General features: G+C 57.4%; 1 protein-coding gene and 1 long non-coding RNA gene across 4 annotated transcripts; one reads left to right on the top strand and one right to left on the bottom strand.

Annotated features, from left to right (window-relative positions):
* Positions 1-1,014: 1,014 nt before the first annotated feature.
* LOC127463085 (maestro heat-like repeat-containing protein family member 6) lies at positions 1,015-15,815 on the bottom strand. Of its 3 annotated transcripts, XM_051772130.1 has the most exons (16): positions 15,703-15,746; positions 5,947-6,112; positions 5,641-5,705; positions 4,942-5,526; positions 4,610-4,758; positions 4,199-4,346; positions 3,800-3,987; positions 3,574-3,711; positions 3,284-3,398; positions 2,975-3,112; positions 2,541-2,720; positions 2,260-2,415; positions 2,001-2,102; positions 1,778-1,880; positions 1,522-1,578; positions 1,015-1,221 (listed from the first exon to the last, which is right to left on the bottom strand). In XM_051772130.1, the coding sequence occupies exons 2-16, from the start codon at positions 6,071-6,073 to the stop codon at positions 1,064-1,066; spliced, it is 2,409 nt and encodes an 802-aa protein (XP_051628090.1). In that variant the 5' UTR covers positions 6,074-6,112; positions 15,703-15,746; the 3' UTR covers positions 1,015-1,063. The 3 variants fall into 3 exon arrangements, with proteins under 3 accessions (XP_051628090.1, XP_051628089.1, XP_051628091.1); XM_051772129.1 differs by lacking the exon at positions 5,947-6,112 and having other exon boundaries at positions 15,537-15,815; XM_051772131.1 differs by lacking the exon at positions 15,703-15,746 and having other exon boundaries at positions 5,947-6,159.
* On the top strand, positions 5,034-15,055 carry LOC127463131 (uncharacterized). Its single transcript, XR_007900664.1, has 3 exons — positions 5,034-5,155; positions 5,255-5,353; positions 14,944-15,055. It is a non-coding gene; the product is annotated as an uncharacterized LOC127463131 (long non-coding RNA).
* Positions 15,816-23,956: the final 8,141 nt, after the last annotated feature.

Here is a 23,956-nt window from a genome sequence, read left to right as displayed (position 1 = left end):
GCTGGGGGAATGGTTGAACTTGATGGTCTCTGAGGTCTTTCCCAGTGTTAATGATTCCATGATTCCATGCTGTGGGCTGTCTCCTGTTGGCGGGAATGGGAGCACTCCTGGGCAGAGGGAAAGGCTGCAGCGTGTCCCTCCTGCAGCCTTGGCTGAAAAGAGCCAGTGGGGCTCCTGGGTGCTGGGAAGTGGGACCTGGAAGTGAAAATGAAAGGGAAACTCTGGGAAGTGGCAGGAGAAGGGGCAGCGGGAGAGCATCACTGCAAAACCCAGCGAGGCAAAGCACAGCAGGCAACAGGCTGGGATGTGCTTGGATGTTCCTCAGAGAAGGATCCTTGTGCTGCAAGATGTTCCCACAGCCACCCTGTAGGCACCCTGATCCCTGATTCCAGCATGTCTCTTGGATCTGCACTGGAAGTCAGTGGGTCAGAGGCTGGCAGAGGAGCTCTGTTCTCAGGGCACACGCAGTGCCAGCTGTGCTTGCAGTCTCGAGAGCTGCCCCAGCGTGGCTTTGCCCCACAGGCTGATGAGTGCCCCTTGCCCTGTCCCTCTCCAAAGTGCAACGGGACACAAGGAGGGAAAGGACCACCAAGAGCCAGAGGGAGACATTTGTGCCTCCCTCCCCGAGAACTCCTTGGGAAGCAGTTTCCCAGAGAAGCAAATCACTTGCCTCCCCAGGGATGACCCAACTCTATAGTTTTCTTGGGGAACACGAGCACACCCTTAAGCAAGATCTTGGAAGTGCACAGTGTTGTGCAAGTGGCCCTTCAGGACAGGCCCCTTTGCAGCCTGAAATGCCCGTGTCCCAGGGTGTGTGTGCCCACGGTGCAGGGGACGAAAGAGAGGCAGGAGCGGGCCCGTGAGCTGCAGGGCTGAGGGTTTGTGCCCTTTCAGTTGCACCAAGATGCAGATAAGGGGGAGAAAACAAATGTTTATTATTGTGAGGGCAAGGAGAGGGATGAAGTGGGGTCAGGAGAAGGGAATGCAAGGGAGGGAGCCGTCGCTGGGGCTGCAGAGGCCAGGAGTTGCCTGGCCTTGCGGGCTGGCTCAGTTGGGCCCAGCATCAGCTGGTGGTGCAGCCGTGCCGAGAAGTGGTCCCTGGGCTGTTGCGGGGCTGTTGCAGGGACATTGGTCGTCTCCTGGCACGGCTGTAAGTGTCCATGAGTGCAGTTCTGATGTTGGAGACGGAGGGGCAGTCGTCGTCACTCATGGCTGTAAGGCCTGGAAGAGAGAGGAAGGGAGCTGGGGTCAGAGCGTGGCTGTGCAGGGACCCCAGGAGCCCCTCCTGCCAGGGCCATGCCAGGCAGCTCTTGGCACAGCCAGGAGGGAGCAGGGGCCAAGAGGATGAGCGGGAAAGTGCTGGGCACCAATGGGCACCCTGCCCCTGCCATGTGTGTGTGCTCTGGCCACGGTGTGCAGGGAGCAGAGCCCTGTGCAGGCAGGGCAGGGATTGCAGCTCCCTGCCCAGGGTCTGTGCTGGTCCCCGGCAGCCCCCAGGGAGGCCCCTCTGCCCTCACTCACCCTTGAGGATGGGCCACAGGTCTTGCTGCCACTCCCTCATGTGCCAGCCGGCGACCCCTGGGAACACAGAGGCTGTCAGGGCCCAGGGGCTCCGCATGGGGAGGCCCCGGGGCTGGGCTGGCAGAGGGCGGCAGCAGCCGCCAGGGCACTCGGGGCTCCCCAGCACATCCCTGGGCCCATCCTGCTGCCGCTGCAGCAGCCGGGGCTGGGGCCGAGCTGCAGCGGGGCGGGGAGGGACCGCGGCCTTGGGGCTCACCCATGAACCTGACGGCCGCCTCTCGCAGGGGCTCCTGTGGGCTCTGCAGGTAGGGCAGGGCCTGCTGCAGGTGCTCGCCCCTTCGGCTCCTGTCCTTTTCCATCTGCAGAGAGCAGGGGGGTGTCTGTGGTTGCAGCAGTGGGCAGGGGCACAGGGCCAACCCGGCACACTGGGCACTGGGGGCTTCTCCAGCCTGGGGCTGGGCCTTTGCACTCATCCTTACCAGGCAGTCACAGAACCTGAAGGGCTGCTCTGTCTTCAGCAGCTGCTCCAGGTCCTTCCTCTTGAGGAAGCTTGTAGCCCAGAGCAGTGCTTCCCGAGCGGCCTGCAGAGCAGCAGAGAGCAGGACATGGCAGGGCAGCCCAGGGCACAGCCCCTGTGTCCCTGCTCCAAGGGCAGCAGGAGGCTGGAGCCCTTGAGGCCCCAGGGCAGGAGGCAGCCCAGCCCCTGCCCCGGGGACACCAGAGCCCAGCAGTGCTCACCTCTGCCACGCGCTGGTTCTCGTCGTGCCAGCGGAAGAACAGTGGGACCAGGCTCTGGCGCACCTGCATCTCCCAGGGCTCTGTTCCCTCTTCCGCCAGCACCTCCATCACCTCTCGGAAGAGGCGAATGGACAGCAGCTGCACGTGGCTGTTGTCCTGGGGCCAAAGAAGAGGCAAAGACCTCAGCACTGCCTGCTCCAGGCCCTCCAGGCCCAGACCTGAAACTCTACCAAGTTTCCTGGCAGCACCCAGTGCCTGTGGCTGGGGGCACAGAGCCTTACGTTGTCAAAGACTGGCCGGAGCGCCTCAGTCAGCCTCGGGGCAGTGGAGCTGAGTCCTTTCCTGTCTTCCTCATCCTGGAGCACATTCAGGAACAGGGAGAGGGTCATCCTGACCAGCTCTCCATCTCCATCACGCAGCAGCTCCAGGAGGGGCTCAGACAGGCTGCAGATGCTTTTGGCCTGTGGGGAACAGAAGGCTGTGCTGGGAAGCCCTGAAGAGCTGCCCCACCAACCCCACTCTGGCAGTGCAAACCCACGCTGTTGCCCCGGGGCCCAGAGGCCAAAGGCCTGTCCCACAGGGCCTGGGCAGATGAAGAGGGAGGCAGGAGATCTGTGAGCAGCTGCCACAGCTCCCGAAGCCCAGCCAAGGCCAAGCCACTGCCCTCCCCAGCCCCAGGCTGCCCGTGTGGCTTCAGCCCCTGCCCCCTTCTCACCATGGAGGGATCCCCGCTGAGCACCAGGAGCCCTCGCAGAGCCAGGCGCCGCCTCTCTGGGCACTGGCTCTGCAGGTGCCTTGCCAGGATCTGCAGGACACTGTCATCACCTGCGCTCACGTCCAAATAGTTGAGGACCTGGAAGGCAGAGAGCAGTGCCGGGGTGGGCGGGCGGCAGGAGCGCGGAGCCGGCCAGGGCTGGGCCCAGGCAGCAGCACAGGGCGCAGGCACCGTCCCGGGCAGCTGCGGCTGTGAGAGGGCAGAGAGGGGGAGGCAGCGGGGCCAGGCAGCGCTGGCCATCGGGCTCACCTCGACAAGGAAGGCCAGGGCAGGCAGCTCCCAGCGGGGCCCCTCCGTGCTGAGCAGCCCCAGCAGGTGCCTTGCCAGCGGGCCATAGGAGGGGACCAACACGTGGCGCATCTCCCTGTCAGGGCAAAAAGGGAACCCTCGGCCCTCAGTCGGGTGGGCAAAGCTCTGCCAGCACTGGCTGGGCCATCCCTTGGTGCCAAGGCCCTCTGTCCCACGCCCCCAGGGGCTGTGTGGGCTGCCCTGTGCCCAGGGCAGAGGTGCCGGGGGCAGCGGGGACAAGGCTGTCTCACCTGGCCAGCAGCCCCACCGCGTAGTGGTGGGTGTCAGCAGAGAGGAGCGCGTCCCAGCCACGCTTGCGCTCCACTGACACCAGCTCCTGGTCCCACTGCAGCCGGCAGAGCAGGGCCCGGATGGTCTGCACCACAAAGCTGTGTGCAGAGCAAAGGCCATGTCAGGCTGGGAGCCCTGGCCCCAGCCCCCAGGGCACGGCAGGGAGAGGGGACGGGCATGGAGCACCTGTTGGGGTGGGTAGGAAGGCCGTGTAGCTCCTGGCATCCCCTCCAGAAGGTGCTGACCTCCTGTGGCATCTGCTCAGTGCTCATAGAAACTTGGCAGAGCAGAGCCAGGAGGAGACGAGGGGCATAAACAAACAGTGCATCTTGGCACTGGAGCTCCTGGACCATCAGCCACAGGGCCAGGGTTGCCTGCAAGAAAGCCACATGGAGACACCCTCAGTGCCCAGAGGGAGGGAGAGGCCAGGGAGAGCCAGGGGGAGCAGCCGGCCTGCTGCCCCTGGACCTGCCCCTCAGCCCCATTTGCAGCCCAAGGCCTGAGGGAGATGCAAGGGTGGGGGAAGATGGAGAGTCGCTGGAGAGGCGACGTGGGGAGGAGCAAGTGCCACTTCCAGAAACTCACAGCCAGGGCAAAGACGTCCACGTGGTCCCCGTTGGAGGTGCACACGCTGTGCAGTGGCCAGTCCTCCATCACCCCGAGCAGCGTTGGCAGCACCTCGTGCGCTGTGGTGGCCGAGGAGGCGATGGTCCTCCACAGGATTGCAGCAGCTCTGTGGAGCCAGAGCTCTGGGTCAGGGGACTCTGGGCCTTGGGAGCTGTGGGAGCCCAGGTGACAGAGCCATGGTGCCTTGAGGGGTAGGGAGGGCACATGGCAGCAGGATCAGGGACTGACATGCCAGGGCTGGGAAGTGGAGGGGCCAGAGGGTGCTGAAACTGTCCACCTGTCTGTCAGACCAGGAGGGACAGGCTGGATGGGGTGCTGGGTTGTAAAGGCTGGTGAGCCCTGAGGCAGCAAAGCAGCTGGGCCCTGTACCTGTCACACGCTGGGGCACAGTGCAGGAGAGTCGTCACCACGTGCCCAGGGTGTGCGTGGGCCAGCCTGCGGATGGCAATGGGCGGCCTGACCTCTGGAGACACCCGGCACGTGAGCCACTGGTGGATGGATCTGACAATGGCTGGCACCTGGAGGGGAGTGGGAGACACTTGGAGAGCTGCCAGAGCCAGCAGGTTGCCCAGCTTGCCGCAGGAAGGGCTTCCCTTCCCACCACACTGTGCTGGCCTCAAAGGCTCTGGGGGCCCAGCAGAGCCGGCTTGAGGGGCCGCAAGACCCCTGGGGAGCTCGAGCCCTGGCCACAGGCTGCTTACTTCATTCACATTGGAGACAGTTTTCTCCTCCCAAATGTCCAGACTGGGAGCATCAGTGACACTGTCCATGGGCAGGCAGTCGGTGTCTGCGATGCTCTCAGTTGTGGCGTCAGCCTTGGCCCCGACATCAGTTGGTGCCGTGTCAGAGCTTGTCTCGGCGTCGGTCAGTGCCGTGTCAAAAGTGGCTGTGCCATCCGTCAGTGCCGTGTCAGAGGTGGCTGTGGCCTCAAGAGGTGCAGTGTCAGTGGCTTCTGTGCCCTCCACTGGTGCCATGTCCGAGTTTGCTGTGCCATTAACCAGTGTCTGGTCAGAGGTGTCTGTGCCATCAACCAGTGCCGTGTCACAGTTGGCTGCGCAATCAATGGCTGCCATGGTGGTGGTGTCTGTGCCATCAGTCACTGCCATGTCTGAGGTTGCTGTGCAATCAGTCAGTGCCATGTCACCGCTGGCTGCACAGTCACTCCGTGCAGTGCTGACATCTGGCTCCGCCTCGAGCTCGGCTGCGCTGGTGTCAGGCTGTGCCGTGAGCTCGGGCGGTGCGGTCGTGGCTGTTCTGCGCCGAACTCCAACGAATTTCAGCAACCTCTGCAGGAGAAGAAAGGGCAGGGAAGAGAGGGAAGTGGCATGGAGTGCTCTGACAGCGGTGCCAGGCGGAGCAGGGACAGCAGGCCCAGCCCAGGGGGGGATGGCTGCAGGTACCTGAACTGCCCTGCGCAAGCGGCCACGGGCGCGGTCCTGCTCTTCTGGGCGGTCCCGGCCTGGATCTGGCAAAGAGCGAGCGCAGTCAGAGCTGAGGGGCCGTGGGAGAGGCCAGAGAACACAGCCCAGCCCTGTACTCCACAGGCAGGGCCAGCCCTGGGATGCCCAGGAGATGGAGCACGGATGCCGGGGGGATCAGCCTTGGACCCCCTTTTCCCCTCCCTTTCCCTGGCCATGTCCAGAGGGGACGGCAAGGGGCCCAGCTGGCTGCAGCCACCATCCCTGGGGCCCAGCTCCAGCACTCACCCTGCTGCAGTGGCTGGAAGTGCTGCACCTCCTCCTCTGCTTCCTGTGCTGGGCCAGCTCCAGGGCCTCTCCTGTTCTTCCTCTTCCTCCGGAGCAGCCGGCACAGGCCGAAGCATCCCCCCGCCATGGCACAGTCTGGTCTGGAGGGCACCTGCGGGGGAGAAACCTGGAAAAAACCCCTGGCGGCCAAGTGTGACTCAATGGCCTGCGGGACTCCTGCCACAGGGGCTGGGGATGTTTTGGAACAGCCCCTGGTGGCAAAGTCTCAAAAAATGGCCTCGAGGGCCACTGCCACAGGGGCTGCTGATGACTTGGAACAGCCCCTGGTGGCAACGTCTCAAAAAATGGCCTCAAGGGCCACTGCCACAGGGACTGGTGACTCCTCGGAAAAGCTCCGGGACACCAAGGCCCGTGGCCTGGCCTCGAGGGCCACTCCCACAGGGAGTGGGGTCACCTCAGAAATGCTCCGGGTCCTCAACTCCTGTGGTGTGGCCTCGAGGGAAGTTGATCGAAAAAGAACTCTCAGAAACGCTCCTGGTCGACGAGAAAGGAGTTGGCTGCGAGGAGGCTCCTCACAGCACCGCTCTGTCCCGTCCTGCCCAGTCGCCCGCTCCGAGCACGGTGGCGTGGCCGCGTTGCCGCCGACACCTTTATCCCCACGGGTCACAAAGGACACCGGCCCATCCCCTGGGCGACGGCCACCGTGTCACAAAGGGCCCTGTGACACACTGCCATGGGCCCTGGGGCCTCCCCCAGCCCGGCCAACCTGACCCAGCTTGGAAGGAATCCATTCCCAAAAGCAGCTGCAGCCACTGGGGCAAGGCTTGGCATCTGTGGAAAGTCAGAAGCTGTGGCTCCTTCCTGGCTCAATTTCTTCATGGAAGTCATGACCTGCAGCACAAAAACAGCTTGGCTGGGAAGGCCCAGAAGAATCTGGCATTTAATCCTCCTAAGTTCAGGAAAGCCTGACTTCCCATTTCTCAGTACAAGGAGCTGAAGTAAATTGCAAACTTCCCAATGTCACTGAATTGGGAGGACCTGAGAACATCAAGTATCTAGAAGTTTGCTTCCCATCTCAAACCTGGAGCTCATTCGGCTTCACGTGGTCCACTGAGAGTCAACTTCAAAACATGAACAGAGGCAAAAAATCTGGGCATTGATTGGTTTGCAAACGCTTTTGTAGGAGGGGATAATAACAGGACTCTTAAAACCAGGGAAAAATAAAACTACCCAGAATGATCACAGCTGAAGCTAAAATGCATTTCAGAAGGAACATTAACACCCACACCCCACACACCCCTCTCAGCACCTTCCCAGTCAGGAATTTCATCCAATCTCTAGGAGTAGAGAAAGGGAGGGCTTTGTTTGGCAGTGATAGGATTGCCCAGAACTAACAGAGAACCTGAGCTGGGGAGAAAAGGGGACTTAAATGCTGCTTGACAGGAGCAATATTGCAGCAGCTGTCAGCAGTACACGGGAGGAATTGTCAGGGAGGCACTTGGGGCTGCTTGGGCTTGCAATGAGTTGAGAACTTTCCGGACAAACCTGTCCCTCCCAGGCAGCCAAGTGGCTGCAGGGGGACAGTGTCACCAGGGGGTTGTCACCGCAGGGTCGGTGCCCTCCAGGTGTGCTTCAGTGGGATGCCAAGAATGCTGGCTTTGTCCCCAAAGAGCCCATTTCTCATTTCTTGAGGAGAAAAGAGGTTTGTGGGCAGTAGAGGTGTTGGGACAGCTTCCTTCTCCCGACCAGCTGGCTGGGAGCAAGCTGGATGCACTTGGGAAAGGCTGGGTGGATGGTGAGGTGTGGCTGGAGGGATCCCCATGGATCTGCAGAGCAGAAGGCTGGAAGAGAGATGTTTTCAGGGAGCTTTTCTGAGGAGTGGCTTTTCTGAGGGAGCTGTGGGGGCTCAGCCTGGAGAAAAGGAGGCTCAGGGGGGACCTTCTGGCTCTGCCACTCCGTGACAGAAGGATGGAGCCAAAGCAGGGTTGGGCTCTGCTCGCAGGGATCAAGGGGCAGAAGGAGAGGAAACAGCCTCAAGTTACACCAGGGGAGGTTTAGGTTGGCTGTTAGGGAAAATTGTTCATGGAAAGGGTTGTCCAGCCCTGGCACAGGCTGGGCAGGGCAGTGGTGGAGTCATGTAAGACTCTAAGCCCTTGGAGCTGCCGGCTCATGGGAGTGGCTGGGAATTTTACTTTAATATATAGATATAGGGTTCTTTAATAGCTTGAGATAGCACCGAGAGAATAAGCCATGGGCTTGTTCCCAAGGAATTTCTTTTTTACTTTAGGGGAGCAAATAAGGGCACTTGGCCAAAGTTCAAAAGGACACCACACAAGCGGGACAAAGATGTTCCACCACAATCCTCACTCAGCAGATCCTAGGAATCACAACAGCTCAGTCAAAGTCCAGTAAACCAACAACACTGAAATCAAGATCCACTAAACCAACAACATTTAAGGCAACATCCAACCAATTCCCCCACACTTCAATCAAGATCTGATCCCTCCAGCTCCAAACCACCCCAAGCATCAGGAAAGGAGCAGAGAAAGAGAAGCAGAGGCAGCAAGAAGAGAGGAGGAGAAAGAGGGAGAGACAGATGCTGGAGCTACCACCGTAGCCCTGGAGAGGATCAGCTCTCCCCAGTCCCGTGGCAGGGCCAGCACACCAGGCCAACACGTGCCCCTGGTTTTCTTTGCTCCGGTCCCTCTGGCCAACCCCCCAGGTGGGGTCTGTGACCCAGCAGCCACTCTGGGGCTTCCAGGCCGGGCTGAGGGGTCGGGTTCTCCCTGTCCCTGCCAGTGGGAGCTGGGTGTGGGGCTGCAGGAGCTGTGGCTGTTCCAGTTTTCCCGGGCTGGTTTGGACTGACAGCTACTGCGGGGCTTGCCCAGGTGAGCTCCTGGGGCTGCCCTGAGGGACACGAGGCCACCCCCCCCCCCCCCCCCCGGGAGGTTCCACCCATCCCTTCCCCCTCCACACCCATGGAGTGGACTGATTAGAAGGTGGAGTCTGATTGCCAGGTGGAGTCTGTTTGCCATTGTCTCCAGCGTGGAGTTCAAAAGCCTGGATGGCACAGCTGGGCTGCTGCCGGAGCTGAGCTCCTTGCCAAAGCTGCAGGAGGCACCCAGCAAGCCAGCAGAGGCAGGCAGAGCAGCAAAGAAGAGAAACAGTTCTTCCAACCCAAAAGCACAGCAAGGACTTGCTCTCCCAAATCAGGGGTGCCAGGCAGATCTTGCTTGGAGACCGGGGAAGCAGCCCGGGGACACTCAGGGCCCATCTTGGTGCCAGGAGACCTCGGCTGGGATCCTGGTGACCTGGCCATGGAGCATCTGGGGGTACCACGGCGAGGGGATTTCGGGCCGTGCCCAGGGGCTGTGGGGGCTGTTGGAGCACTGCTGAGGGAGCTGCTGCCTCTCTGTTCCCCTGCCAGTTGGGCTTCTGTGGGAACAAGTTAAGCCAGCAGCAGCTGCATTCAGTGAATTAGGATCAACCAGGAGTGTTTTGGCCTTGACTGGTTGTGGGAAGGAGCAGAGGCTGTGGAAAGCTGCCTTAGGGAACTAGGGGGCAGAAGCATGATAGAAATAGTAACATTAACATGGTATAAAAGGTAGCAACTGTAACAAAGAAAGGTCTCAGTATCCCCAAAGAGCTCAGTCCATGATTTAACATGCCACAAATGGCACCTGAACAGGGACCTTAATAAAACCCCAGAGGGAGGACGTCTTACCCGCGGCGTAGCTGGGCTGGACGATGAGCTGAAAGGAAGCCCAGGTGCACTGCAGTTACCTTCCTGCTGGACAGCAGGGAAGCAGCCGAGGACATGATGGGGAACTCTCTACCCAGAGAGCATAAGAATGTAATCCAAGTATTTAACATAATTTGTGGAAGCAACAGCGAGAGCTATCAGCTATGGACTTAAAGTGGCTGTTAGCATGGGCTTGTGACAATTGTCCTAACATAAATCCATACACTGTGATGTGGAACGATGGGACAAAGTCGGAGCCTGTCTTTGGGACAAAGCTCTTAAAAAAGACAAGGAGGCCGCAGGACTTGTAAGCCTTTGGCAGACCCTCTAGGAGGCCCTGAAAGTCTCTGTTGGGTCCAAGAAATCAGACCCACTGCCAATGGAGACAGTGCTTCTTTGGGAAGCACTTTCCTTGGGAAGCAAGCCCCTTGCCTCCCCAGGGATGAGCCAAGTCTGCAGCTTTTTTGGGGAAGCCCAGCACTGCAGATCAGCAAGATCTTCAAGTGCACAATGCTGTGCAAGTGGCCCTTCAGGACAGGCCCCTTTGCAGCCTGAAATGCCCGTGTCCCAGGGTGTGTGTGCCCACGGTGCAGGGGGCAAAAGAGAGGCAGGAGCGGGCCCGTGAACTGCAGGGCTGAGGGTTTGTGCCCTTTCAGTTGCACCAAGATGCAGATAAGGGGGAGAAAACAAATGTTTATTATTGTGAGGGCAAGGAGAGGGATGAAGTGGGGTCAGGAGAAGGGAATGCAAGGGAGGGAGCCGTCGCTGGGGCTGCAGAGGCCAGGAGCTGCCTGGCCTTGCGGGCTGGCTCAGTTGGGTCCAGCATCAGCTGATGGTGCAGCCGTGCCGAGAAGTGGTCCCTGGGCTGTTGCGGGGCTGTTGCAGGGACATTGGTCGTCTCCTGGCACGGCTGTAAGTGTCCATGAGTGCAGTTCTGATGTTGGAGACGGAGGGGCAGTCGTCGTCACTCATGGCTGTAAGGCCTGGAAGAGAGAGGAAGGGAGCCGGGGTCAGAGCGTGGCTGTGCAGGGACCCCAGGAGCCCCTCCTGCCAGGACCATGCCAGGCAGCTCTTGGCACGGCCAGGAGGGAGCAGGGGCCAAGAGGATGAGCGGGAAAGTGCTGGGCACCAATGGGCACCCTGCCCCTGCCATGTGTGTGTGCTCTGGCCACGGTGTGCAGGGAGCAGAGCCCTGTGCAGGCAGGGCAGGGATTGCAGCTCCCTGCCCAGGGTCTGTGCTGGTCCCCGGCAGCCCCCAGGGAGGCCCCTCTGCCCTCACTCACCCTTGAGGATGGGCCACAGGTCTTGCTGCCACTCCCTCATGTGCCAGCCGGCGACCCCTGGGAACACAGAGGCTGTCAGGGCCCAGGGGCTCCGCATGGGGAGGCCCCGGGGCTGGGCTGGCAGAGGGCGGCAGCAGCCGCCAGGGCACTCGGGGCTCCCCAGCACATCCCTGGGCCCATCCTGCTGCCGCTGCAGCAGCCGGGGCTGGGGCCGAGCTGCAGCGGGGCGGGGAGGGACCGCGGCCTTGGGGCTCACCCATGAACCTGACGGCCGCCTCTCGCAGGGGCTCCTGTGGGCTCTGCAGGTAGGGCAGGGCCTGCTGCAGGTGCTCGCCCCTTCGGCTCCTGTCCTTTTCCATCTGCAGAGAGCAGGGGGGTGTCTGTGGTTGCAGCAGTGGGCAGGGGCACAGGGCCAACCCGACACACTGGGCACTGGGGGCTTCTCCAGCCTGGGGCTGGGCCTTTGCACTCATCCTTACCAGGTAGTCACAGAATCTGAAGGGCTGCTCTGTCTTCAGTAGCTGCTCCAGGTCCTTCCTCTTGAGGAAGCTTGTAGCCCAGAGCAGTGCTTCCCGAGCGGCCTGCAGAGCAGCAGAGAGCGGGACATGGCAGCGCAGCCCAGGGCACAGCCCCTGTGTCCCTGCTCCAAGGGCAGCAGGAGGCCTGAGCCCTTGAGGCCCCAGGGCAGGAGGCAGCCCAGCCCCTGCCCCGGGGACACCAGAGCCCAGCAGTGCTCACCTCTGCCACGCGCTGGTTCTCGTCGTGCCAGCGGAAGAACAGTGGGACCAGGCTCTGGCGCACCTGCATCTCCCAGGGCTCTGTTCCCTCTTCCGCCAGCACCTCCATCACCTCTCGGAAGAGGCGAATGGACAGCAGCTGCACGTGGCTGTTGTCCTGGGGCCAAAGAAGAGGCAAAGACCTCAGCACTGCCTGCTCCAGGCCCTCCAGGCCCAGACCTGAAACTCTACCAAATTTCCTGGCAGCAACCAGTGCCTGTGGCTGGGGGCACAGAGACTTACGTTGTCAAAGACTGGCCGGAGCGCCTCAGTCAGCCTCGGGGCAGTGGAGCTGAGTCCCTTCCTGTCTTCCTCATCCTGGAGCACATTCCGGAACAGGGAGAGGGTCATCCTGACCAGCTCTCCATCTCCATCCCGCAGCAGCTCCAGGAGGGGCTCAGACAGGCTGCAGATGCTTTTGGCCTGTGGGGAACAGAAGGCTGTGCTGGGAAGCCCTGAAGAGCTGCCCCACCAACCCCACTCTGGCACTGCAAGCCCACACTGCTGCCCTGGGGCCCCGAGGCCAAAGGCCTGTCCCACAGGGACAGTGGGCCTGTCCCCACAGTCAACAACAGCACCAGCTTAATCATCTTTAAGCTGCTTGATCTTATGCTTATGGGGCTCAATTCCTTTTTTGCAGCTGCTCAATCTCTTTCTGGTGGTGATGGGTCTCTTCCTCGTGGTGTTTCCCTAAGTCAGAGAGCTGCTCCTGCTCCTTCTCTCTGAAGTACTGCTCCTCCTAGGCTACTGGCTTCTTCCCGAATGTGCCACCGGCATCGCAGATGAAGAGGGAGGCAGGAGAGCTGGGAGCAGCTGCCACAGCTCCCGAAGCCCAGCCAAGGCCAAGCCACTGCCCTCCCTAGCCCCAGGCTGCCCGTGTGGCTTCATCCCCTGCCCCCTTCTCACCATGGAGGGATCCCCGCTGAGCACCAGGAGCCCTCGCAGAGCCAGGCGCCGCCTCTCTGGGCACTGGCTCTGCAGGTGCCTTGCCAGGATCTGCAGGACACTGTCATCACCTGCGCTCACGTCCAAATAGTTGAGGACCTGGAAGGCAGAGAGCAGTGCCGGGGTGGGCGGGCGGCAGGAGCGCGGAGCCGGCCAGGGCTGGGCCCAGGCAGCAGCACAGGGCGCAGGCACCGTCCCGGGCAGCTGCGGCTGCCAGAGGGCAGAGAGGGGGAGGCAGCGGGGCCAGGCAGCGCTGGCCATCGGGCTCACCTCGACAAGGAAGGCCAGGGCAGGCAGCTCCCAGCGGGGCCCCTCCGTGCTGAGCAGCCCCAGCAGGTGCCTTGCCAGCGGGCCATAGGAGGGGACCAACACGTGGCGCATCTCCCTGTCAGGGCAAAAAGGGAACCCTCGGCCCTCAGTCGGGTGGGCAAAGCTCTGCCAGCACTGGCTGGGCCATCCCTTGGTGCCAAGGCCCTCTGTCCCACGCACACAGGGGCTGTGTGGGCTGCCCCGTGCCCAGGGCAGAGGTGCCAGGGGCAGTGGGGACAAGGCTGTCTCACCTGGCCAGCAGCCCCACCGCGTAGTGGTGGGTGTCAGCAGAGAGGAGCGCGTCCCAGCCACGCTTGCGCTCCACTGACACCAGCTCCTGGTCCCACTGCAGCCGGCAGAGCAGGGCCCGGATGGTCTGCACGACAAAGCTGTGTGCAGAGCAAAGGCCATGTCAGGCTGGGAGCCCTGGCCCCAGCCCCCAGGGCACGGCAGGGAGAGGGGACGGGCATGGAGCACCTGTTGGGGTGGGTGGGAAGGCCGTGTAGCTCCTGGCATCCCCTCCAGAAGGTGCTGACCTCCTGTGGCATCTGCTCAGTGCTCATAGAAACTTGGCAGAGCAGAGCCAGGAGGAGACGAGGGGCATAAACGAACAGTGCATCTTGGCACTGGAGCTCCTGGACCATCAGCCACAGGGCCAGGGTTGCCTGCAAGAAAGCCCCGTGGAGACACCCTCAGTGCCCAGAGGGAGGGAGAGGCCAGGGAGAGCCAGGGGGAGCAGCCGGCCTGCTGCCCCTGGACCTGCCCCTCAGCCCCATTTGCAGCCCAAGGCCTGAGGGAGATGCAAGGGTGGGGGAAGATGGAGAGTCGCTGGAGAGGCGACGTGGGGAGGAGGAAATGCCACTTCCAGAAACTCACAGCCAGAGCAAAGACGTCCACGTGGTCCCCGTTGGAGGTGCACACGCTGTGCAGTGGCCAGTCCTCCATCACCCCGAGCAGCGTTGGCAGCACCTCGTGCGCTGTGGTGGCCGAGGAGGCGATGGTCCTCCACAGGATTGCAGCAGCTCTGTGGAGCCAGAGCTCTGGGTCAGGGGACTCTGGGCCTTGGGAGCTGTGGGGGCCCAGGTGACAGAGCCATGGTGCATTGAGGGGTAGGGAGGGCACATGGCAGCAGGATCAGGGACTGACATGCCAGGGCTGGGAAGTGGAGGGGCCAGAGGGTGCTGAAACTGTCCACCTGTCTGTCAGACCAGGAGGGACAGGCTGGATGGGGTGCTGGGTTGTAAAGGCTGGTGAGCCCTGAGGCAGCAAAGCAGCTGGGCCCTGTACCTGTCACACGCTGGGGCACAGTGCAGGAGAGTCGTCACCACGTGCCCAGGGTGTGCGTGGGCCAGCCTGCGGATGGCAATGGGCGGCCTGACCTCTGGAGACACCCGGCACGTGAGCCACTGGTGGATGGATCTGACAATGGCCGGCACCTGGAGGGGAGTGGGGGACAGTGTGAGAGCTGCTAGAGCCAGCAGGTTGCCCAGCTTGCCGCAGGAAGGGCTTCCCTTCCCACCACACTGTGCTGGCCTCAAAGGCTCAGAGGGCCACAAGACCCCTGGGCGGCTCAAGCCCTGGCCACAGGCTGCTTACTTCATTCACATTGGAGACAGTTTTCTCCTCCAAAACGCCCAGACTGGAAACATCAGTCACACTGTGCATGGGCGTGCAGTCAGTGTTTGTGATGCCCTCAGTTGTGGTGTCGGCTTTCGCCCTGACATCAGTTGGTGCCGTGTCAGAGCTTGTCTCGGTGTCAGTCGGTGCAGTGTCACAGGTGTTTGTGCCATCCATCAGTGCCGTGTCACAGATTTCTCTACTATCAGTTGGTGCCGTGTCAGAGGTGTCTGTGCCATCAAGAGTTGCCATGCCACAGTTGGCTGCGCAATCAATGGCTGCCATGGTGGTGGTGTCTGTGCCATCAGCTGTTGCCATGTCTGAGGTTGCGGTGCCATCCATGGGTGCCATGTCATGATTGGCTGCACAGTCCCTCGGTGCAGTGCTGACATCCGGCTCCACCTCGAGCTCGGCTGCGCTGGTGTCAGGCTGTGCCGGGAGCTCGGGCGGTGCGGTCGTGGCTGTTCTGTGCCGAACTCCAATGAATTTCAGCAACCTCTGCAGGAGAAGAAAGGGCAGGGAAGAGAGAGAAGTGGCATGGAGTGCTCTGACAGCAGTGCCAGGCGGAGCAGGGACAGCAGGCCCAGCCCAGGGGGGGGATGGCTGCAGGTACCTGAACTGCCCTGCGCAAGCGGCCACGGGCGCGGTCCTGCTCTTCTGGGCGGTCCCGGCCTGGATCTGGCAAAGAGCGAGCGCAGTCAGAGCTAAGGGGCCATGGGAGAGGCCAGAGAACACAGCCCAGCCCTGTGCTCCACAGGCAGGGCCGGCCCTGGGATGCCCAGGGAGTGGAGGACGGATGCCGGGGGGATCAGCCTTGGACCCTCTTTCCCCTCCCTTTCCCTGGCCATGTCCAGAGGGGACGGCAAGGGGCCCAGCTGGCTGCAGCCACCATCCCTGGGGCCCAGCTCCAGCACTCACCCTGCTGCAGTGGCTGGAAGTGCTGCACCTCCTCCTCTGCTTCCTGTGCTGGGCCAGCTCCAGGGCCTCTCCTGTTCTTCCTCTTCCTCCGGAGCAGCCGGCACAGGCCGAAGCATCCCCCCGCCATGGCACAGTCTGGTGTTGAGGGCACCTGCGGGGGAGAAACCTGGAAAAAACCCCTGGCGGCCAAGTGTGACTCAATGGCCTGCGGGGCTCCTGCCACAGGGACTGGCGATGTTTTGGAAAAGCCCCTGATGGCAAAGTCTCAAAAAATGGCCTCAAGGGCCACTGCCACAGTGGCTGCTGATGACTTGGAACAGCCCCTGGTGGCAAAGTTTCCAAAAATGGCCTCAAGGGCCACTGCCACAGGGACTGGTGACTCCTCGGAAAAGCTCCGGGTCACCAAGGCCCGTGGCCTGGCCTCGAGGGCCACTCCCACAGGGAGTGGGGTCACCTCAGAAATGCTCCGGGTCCTCAACTCCTGTGGTGTGGCCTCGAGGGAAGTTGATCGAAAAAGAACTCTCAGAAACGCTCCTGGTCGACGAGAAAGGAGTTGGCTGCGAGGAGGCTCCTCACAGCACCGCTCTGTCCCGTCCTGCCCAGTCGCCCGCTCCGAGCACGGTGGCGTGGCCGCGTTGCCGCCGACACCTTTATCCCCACGGGTCACAAAGGACACCGGCCCATCCCCTGGGCGACGGCCACCGTGTCACAAAGGGCCCTGTGACACACTGCCATGGGCCCTGGGGCCTCCCCCAGCCCGACCAACCTGCCCCAGCTCAGAAGGAATCCATTCCCAAAAGCGGCTGCAGCCACTGGGGACAAGGCTTGGCATCTGTGCCAAGGCAGAAGCTGTGGCTCCTTCCTGGCCTGATTTCTTCCTGGAAGTCATGACCTGCAGCACAAAAACAGCTTGGCTGGCAAGGCCCAGCAAAATGTGACTTTTAATCCTCCTAAGTTCAGGAAAGCCTGACTTCCCATTCCTCAACTCAAGGAGCTGAAAGAAGTTGCAAACTTCCCAATGTCACTGAATTGGAGGACCCGAGAACGTCAAGTATTTGGAAGTTTGCTTCCCATCTCAAACCTGCAGCTCATTTACCTTCATATGGTCCACTGAGAGTCAACTTCCAAACATGAACAGAGGCAGAAAATCTGGGCATTGATTGGTTTGCAAATGGTTTTCTATTAAGGCATAATAATATGAATATTCAAACCTGAGAAAAATAATACCACTCAGAATGATCAGAGCTGAGGCTAAAATGCATTTCAGAAGGAGCAGCAACGCCCTCACCCCACATACGCCTCTCAGCACCTTCTGGCTCTGCAACTCCCTGACTGGAGGGGGAAACTGGGGTCAAGGTTCAGAAGGAGAGGAAAGAAGGGGCAGAAGGAGAGGAAACAGCCTCAAGTTACACCAGGGGACGTTTATGTTGGCTATTAGGGAAAATTTTTCGTGGAAAGGGTTTTTCAACCCTGGCACAGGTGCCCAGGGCAGTGGTGGATTCACCACCCCTGCAGGGATTTAAAAGCCGTGTGGATTTTGCACTTGGGGACATGGGTCAGTGGTGGACGTGGCAGTGCTGGGGTACAGGTTGGACTCGATGATCTTAGAGGGCTTTTCCAACCTTAATGATTCTGTGATTCCATCTTCACAGAGAATCCTCACAGTTCACCAGCACCTCAGCCATGTATAAATGTAGCTCAGATGTTGCTGGTCCTGTGGTGGTGGTTGGGAATCCCAGAAGAGGATGAGGTCTCATGGCCAAGACTGATGGTAGAAGAAGAAACCCCAAAGGGCAGAACTGCCTTGCAAATATTTTTGCCAGTATTTTGTTTTGAAGCTCACGCCTTCAGGTATTTTCCTGAAGACAAATTCACCAGTGTTGTCATGAGGATTTATTTAGTCATTCCTGCAGCAAAATACTGCTACAAACCTTGCTTACCTGGCAGCTGAGCTCCTTTCCTGCTGGTGATTCTTATCACTGAGTTGAACAAAGCACATGAAATATGCTTTCATCTGATTGGGAAGCAGGTTAGAAGGATAAGAAGAGATAAGAAGGGACTTGTTTGCCAGTGGGATATGCAAAGATTACGGGAATGTTGCATCAGTCCTGCACAACAGCAAGGTGGCTGATGGAGCCTCTGAGAGGCAATAATCAGGACTCACCTCAAAATATATGGTGCACCTCATGTGCATTTTGTTGTGACTGAGCCTTTGGCACTTTTTTTGTGTGTGTATGTTTTGTTTATACACAAACCCCCAAACCAAAACCAACCAACCAGACCAAAAAAAAACCAAACAACCCAGACCCCCAAAAGTGTTTATGATGTTCTAATGTTATGTGAATTTTTCTGTTATCTCACCTACTCCAGCTTCTATGAGCTGGACAGTGAAATTTCATAGAATTCTGTGACTTGGAAGGGACCCACAAGGATCATCGAGTCCAGTTCCTGGCCCTGCACAGGACACACCAACAATCCCACCATATGCCTGAGAGGCTTGTCCAAATGCTCCTTGAGCTCCATCAGGCTTGGGGCCATGACCACTGCCCTGGGGAGCCTGTTCAGTGCCTGACTACTCTCTCTGGATGAAGAAATTTGACCTAGTTCTGAAGGCATGCAACCCAGTCTTGCTCTCCTTGGCATTAGAAGTAAATTTAAGCAACCTCTCCTCTCCTTACCCATTTACTGCTCTATTTCAGCCTGTAAGTCCCATTAATTTTGTTTTTTGCAGATCCCAGTTTTACGAGGGAAAACGTTTGGATTTTATTGCTATCATATGCTGTGAAGGTTTGACTCAATATCTACTCTAAATGAGAAAAGTGTATAAAAAGAAAGTGGCCTTTTCTGATCCGAGGACCTTGCACAACACATGAACATTTTGTAACAGCAGCTGGTCCAAGGGTCCTACTGGGACATGAGATCCTGGCTTTGCTTTTGAGAAGAAATTCTTGCTTGTGAGGGTGAAGAGGCCCTGGCAGAGGTTGCCCAGAGAAGTTGTGGCAGTCCTATCCCTGGAAGTGTTCCAGGCCAGGCTGGACAGGGCTTGGGGCAACCTGGTCTAGTGGAAGGTGTCTCTGCCTGTGGCACAGGGTGGAATGAAATAGTATTTAAGGTCCCTTCTAAATGTGCCTTATTTTATGCACAGAGCAGCCCCATGAGCATCTGTAAGTCCTGCTGACACACTGAATCACATTGGAAAAAAAACCTTGGTCCTGTTTCAAAACCAGCCAAACTCCCATCATCTTCCCTGGGGCCAGGATGTTACCCTGGGACTCTCTGTACCACAAGCTGTTCTGTGCAGATGGACTCTGATCCTCTTCAGAGCTTCACTGGATTTCCTGGGGCTACAGATGGCTCGGGGATCTCCTGCATGGAGCAGGGCTGGAGCAAGTGCTCAGAGGAAAGAGACAACAGAGCCACCAGCTTGGAGGGACTGCCGCGTGCTATAGCTGGACCTGCTTTGCAGATCCTACAGCCTTCTGGAGCTTTCCTACTGGGGTGGTGGGCCAGAAGATGTCAACCAGGAGTCAGAGGAAGACAGCAGCAAAGTTCAAACCTGAGTGTGCTGCTAAACACTGCTTAAAATTCCCTGGAGGTTTCAAGGACAAAGAGCGATGTTAAACACCTCCACTCCCTTGGAATCCACCTTTTCCTAATGTCACTGTTTTCCAAACGATGGAAAACCAAGTATCCTCTCTAATGTGTGGTGAGAAGGTCAAACCCACTGCAATTTGGGAATATGATGCTTTTGACCAGGGCTTTCCCGAGGAAAACATTTCCCATAAATTTCTGACATTTCCAATCCTGGAAAAGTACTGCTTGGGCCACGAACAGTGGTAATCAGAAGGGGAAAAAAATAGGGAGATGTCTCATATGACCACGAGATGGCAGCTGGAGCCCGGGAAGTTGTTGGTGGACACAGTAGCTCCCATGGAAAACAGAGTCATTTGCCAACCCAGCCTGCATTTGGGAATATGCACCTGCACCGCGTTGGCTTTGAACATTTCGCGTGCGTGCTCTGAGTGGGAGAGCTCTGGAATATCTGATTACCCCTTTCATTTCCCAGCTCCTCTGGGCCTTCCTCGATTAGTCAGTATCAAATAAATGGTTTTAACCAATGTAATCCCTGTTGATAGGAAAACAGCAGTGCACCTGGTTTAACACAGCTGTTAGGATCCAGGCTGCTCCGACACCTAATTCAGCAGTGATCTGGAGCCAGATGCTCTGCCCTCCTCATGCCATGACTGCTCCTGTCTGCAATTTCTCCTCGAGCTGGACTTTAAAAGGCTAATTGTGCATGTTGTTAATCAATGATTGTGTTTCATTCCAGAGGAGACCACATTTCAGCAGCACTTTAAGCAAGCCCTTGGATGCCCTTCATCCCTGCAATGCAATTGGATGGGCTCTGCAAAGCTCTGGCCTGTGGAGGTGCCCCCTCCAAGGGGGTTTGGGAGGTTTGGGAGAGGAGTCACAAGCAGTTAAACAGCTCTCGATGCAGGCAGGGTGAGGCCTGAGGCTTCTCAGCCTTGTTAAGATCCTCACAGGGACCAGAGAAATGCGAACTGGAAAGCAGCACTTTAGGGCAGAAATTAATTATCCTGGTACAATGAAGGAATGTTCATTTACATAGATGGATTTTCAGACCGTGGAAGAAGCACATGTGGTGGTCAAGGCAGTAATTTGGAAATCCTGCTGGGAAGCCATTTGGTTTGGAGCCAGCCTACATGAGAACTGTCAGTGCATTTGGCTGCTTTCCCCAGAAGTGACAGCGTGGTACGTTCCATCCCCACCTTTCCCAGCTGCTCTGCATATGCCAACACTGCACGGGAATCCTGCCCTTTGCATCGTGGAAAATATGCTATAATTTCCATATTTCTGCCTGTGGAGATCTTCTCATGGTGTTCAGCCATCACCGCCCATCTTCACTCTGTTCCACCTCTGTAATTCCCTATTGAACCATTGTTTTCCCAGTTGGGGAGCTGATAATCACGACACAAACTGCTGCAGCGCCGAGCAATTTTCTCAGCTGAGCCAGGTAACAGCACCTGCCCCTTCAGAACCGCTTTAAAGAACAAAAGAAATTGGTGTTCAGTTTATAATTCATCTTAATGTGGCACTCTGAGGTGCTGGTTGGCACAACTGAAGCCAGAGGATGATGGCATGATTCCCCCAAGCTAGGACAGACCCACCCTCCTAAAGCCTGATACCCCTCAAGATGACCACATTGCCCATGATATCTCATGCCAGAAGAAAACATACCTGCTCCTCTCCTACCTTGCTTTTACCTGCCATGAGGAGACAGTTGCTAGGAGCTGTCACGCTTCTTGCAGCAGCAGGAGGGGATTTCTTGGCAACTGGGAAGTGATAGGAAACAGTCACTGTGGGAATGCTGAGCAGAACAAGGAGAAAATTGTTATCAGCCCTGGAAAAAGGTGAAGCAACATCACAGTGATTTCTGTGCTTCTTGAACAGTTTGGTTTGTGGGAAGGGAACTGCCACCACTCTGGGTGAATTTGTTTCCTCTCTCCAAAGAGTGTAAGCTGATTTTATAGGACAGGGGAACACAGCCGGTTCAGAGCTGTTGGCTTCTCTTTTCCCTGACCTATCGTGAGTTATTTACAAAGGTTTAGACCGAGTTAAAGCAAAGATGAATTTCGGGGCCTGTGGGTTAATATCTTGCAGCTGCTTTTCTGAGGCCTGATCCAAGGACCAACAATGTTACCAGGCACCTTCCCTCTGACATCAGGGGGCATTAGGATGGGATTTATGCATTTGGCAGAGGTTTTCTAATAATTTATTTAAACAATGGAGAGAGCAGCAGTGATTCAAGTCAGGCTGAAGGTTCAAGATTAGCACTGGAGTGCCAAGTCCTGTGGGTTTGCATGTGTTTGGAAATGGGGCACTAACCTCATGAGTGATAGAGATCTCATGGGGGGGGGGGGGACAATTCCCACCCTATTCTCCCCTCATTTTCAAAGCTGTTGCATCCTGATGACACCCTCTTGCCGTCCCCAGGGCTCTGTGGGTTCTCAGGAGCCAGGTCATAGAATCATAGAATGGTAGAATGGAGACCTTAAAGATCATCTCATTCTATCCCCCTGCCATGGGCAGGGACACCTTCCACTTGAATAGGTTGCTCCAAGCCCTGTCCAACCTGGCCTTGAACACTTCCAGGGATGGGGCAGCCACAGCTTCTCTGGGCACCCTGTGCCAGGGCCTCACCACCCTCACAGGGAAGGATTTTTTTGTAATTGGGTCATGCACTGATGGATTCACACTGCTCCTGTCCCACTGCTTTTTGAGCATTATCTACAACCAGGAAGCCAAGTGTCCATGGATGCAGTCAAACATCAGCTTCTGGAGATGATTCACCTGTGCAATGTGATGCACTGGGTCCGTGTGTCTCGATGTGAAGCTGGTTCTGCAGCCAGGAGCTGGGATACCAATTGATGTCTCATGCAGTATAGTGAGGGAATTGAAAAAACAGGAAAGCGACCTTACAAATCACATCAGGGATCATGAATTCCAAAGCCTGAAAGCCAAGAGGTGGGTAAGGAATCACAGAATCATTTAAGTTGAAAAATCCTTCTGAGATCATGGAGTTCAACCCCTTCCCCAGCACTGCCAAGGCCACCACTGTCCCATCTCCCTAAGTGCCACATCTACAGGAAGATGAAAGGAGACATGAAGAAAAGTTAACCAACATCATCTCTTGGTCATTGCAGAGGGCAGTGTCTCCCTGCAGCAGAGCTGTTTACAGGCTCCAGTGATGTCCCTGGGAATTGCTAGGCAGTGCCTGCTGTGGGATGGGGCACTGGAAAGGGAATGGGCCTTTTCTCTGCTAAAAAATACAGATCTTCTGAGCCTTTGGGGTCTCCCTCAGCATCTCCTAAGTCCTCCCACGGTGCAGATGCAGTGAGAGGATCAGTGGGAAGAGGTGTGGGCTGTCATGTCCCAATTATACCCTCTGCTAGAGAGGACCCAGTGTGAGACTGCTGGAGTTCTTAATGGAAGTGGAGCTGGATCTTTAAAGTCATCTTTAAAGTCTCTTCCAACCCAAACCATTCTATGATTCTATGATCCTTTTTGCTTTCCTGTCCTGGCAGCATGGATTTGGCAAACTAGTGGATGAAAACTTGGAAGATCCCCTGGTTTTAATGCTCCTTGAGCATGTAAAGAGCAGCTCCTTCATGCAACCTGCTCTCTTGAAGCTGTTGGGGCAGGGCAGCTGAGCTCTTTTCAGGCATGAACACCAGTCTCTTGTTGGGATGTTGCTTCTGCAGCCTGGCCAAGGGAAGCACTTGCACAACTGCCAGCCCATCCCTTGGCCTGGCTGGGCCACAGCTGGGCTGCCATGGGTCCTGCCTAACCAGGGGCGGGCTCACAGCTGTGCCCCAGTTGAGTGGAGAACTTGGGATAATAAACAGCTGAAAACTGGGACATCCCTGAGGGGCTCTTTCCATAGTCATCCCCAGCCACAAATACCGGAGCTGTGATTTCTAAATCCCAGCCTCCAGATTTCTTTCTGGCAGATGTCTGCATCCTTTTCTCACTGCACTCCTTCAGTTTCTCGGTGCCCCTTCCCAAATTCTCGTGCACAGCATGGGATGACCTTGTAGATTCAGGGCCTGCAGTGAGCAGGCTTATGTCACCCAAAGCAAGAGGCTGCTGAAAGCAAGAGGTATAAAAGGCCAGTCTGGATGGAGCTTGGAGCAACCCAGTCCAGAGTATTGTCCCTGCCCTGGCAGGGGATTGGAATGAGATGAACTTTAAGATTCCTTTTAATCTAAACCATTTTATGAAAGAGAGTCATTCCCATCCTCAGGAAACTGGACCAGTGGATTTCTTGTCTGAAGATGTGCCCATTCATGCTGCTTCCTTACCTCTTTCCAGCAGCAATAAATAGAAAGATAAATCAGTGTTTTCTCAGCAGTGCCCATATCCGGAGCGAGGAAACTGCGCCGGTGTCACGGTCCCTTCAGCCTTTGCAGGAGAGTGCACTCCTGCCATCTCATGGACATCTCGTGAACAAGGAGGAATTTCTCAACAGGAAGAGGGGATTATGATGAATTTTTCTTCAAATCTAGTTCAACAGTCGAGAATTTAGCTAAGTATTAAACAGATTAATTTTTTTTTTTGCCTTTTTGCAGGCTTTTGATTGTGCAGTTTTCATAATGAGCTCAATGTGGTTGTTTCCGATTTGGCCTCATAGCATCTGGCAGGGAGCCTCCGCCTGAATGTGAGTCTTGCTGCATCCAGATTTGATTCCTTTTCCTTGGCACGGCTTTCCCTCCTGCTGATGGAAGCTTTAAAGAAAAAAAAAAAATACCATGACATCTGAAACACTGCCAAAAAACATCAACATGCTTTCTGGCTGCCATCTATTGTGCAATGCAAACCTCTTAAGATTTAATATTTCT

This window comes from Manacus candei, unplaced genomic scaffold (genome assembly GCF_025592945.1).
Source record: "Manacus candei isolate 608988 ecotype Guabito, Panama unplaced genomic scaffold, ASM2559294v1 h1tg000150l, whole genome shotgun sequence".
Lineage (NCBI taxonomy): Eukaryota > Metazoa > Chordata > Aves > Passeriformes > Pipridae > Manacus > Manacus candei.
The sequence above is the reverse complement of the archived record's forward strand: the minus strand, read 5'-3'. Positions and strand labels throughout refer to the sequence as shown.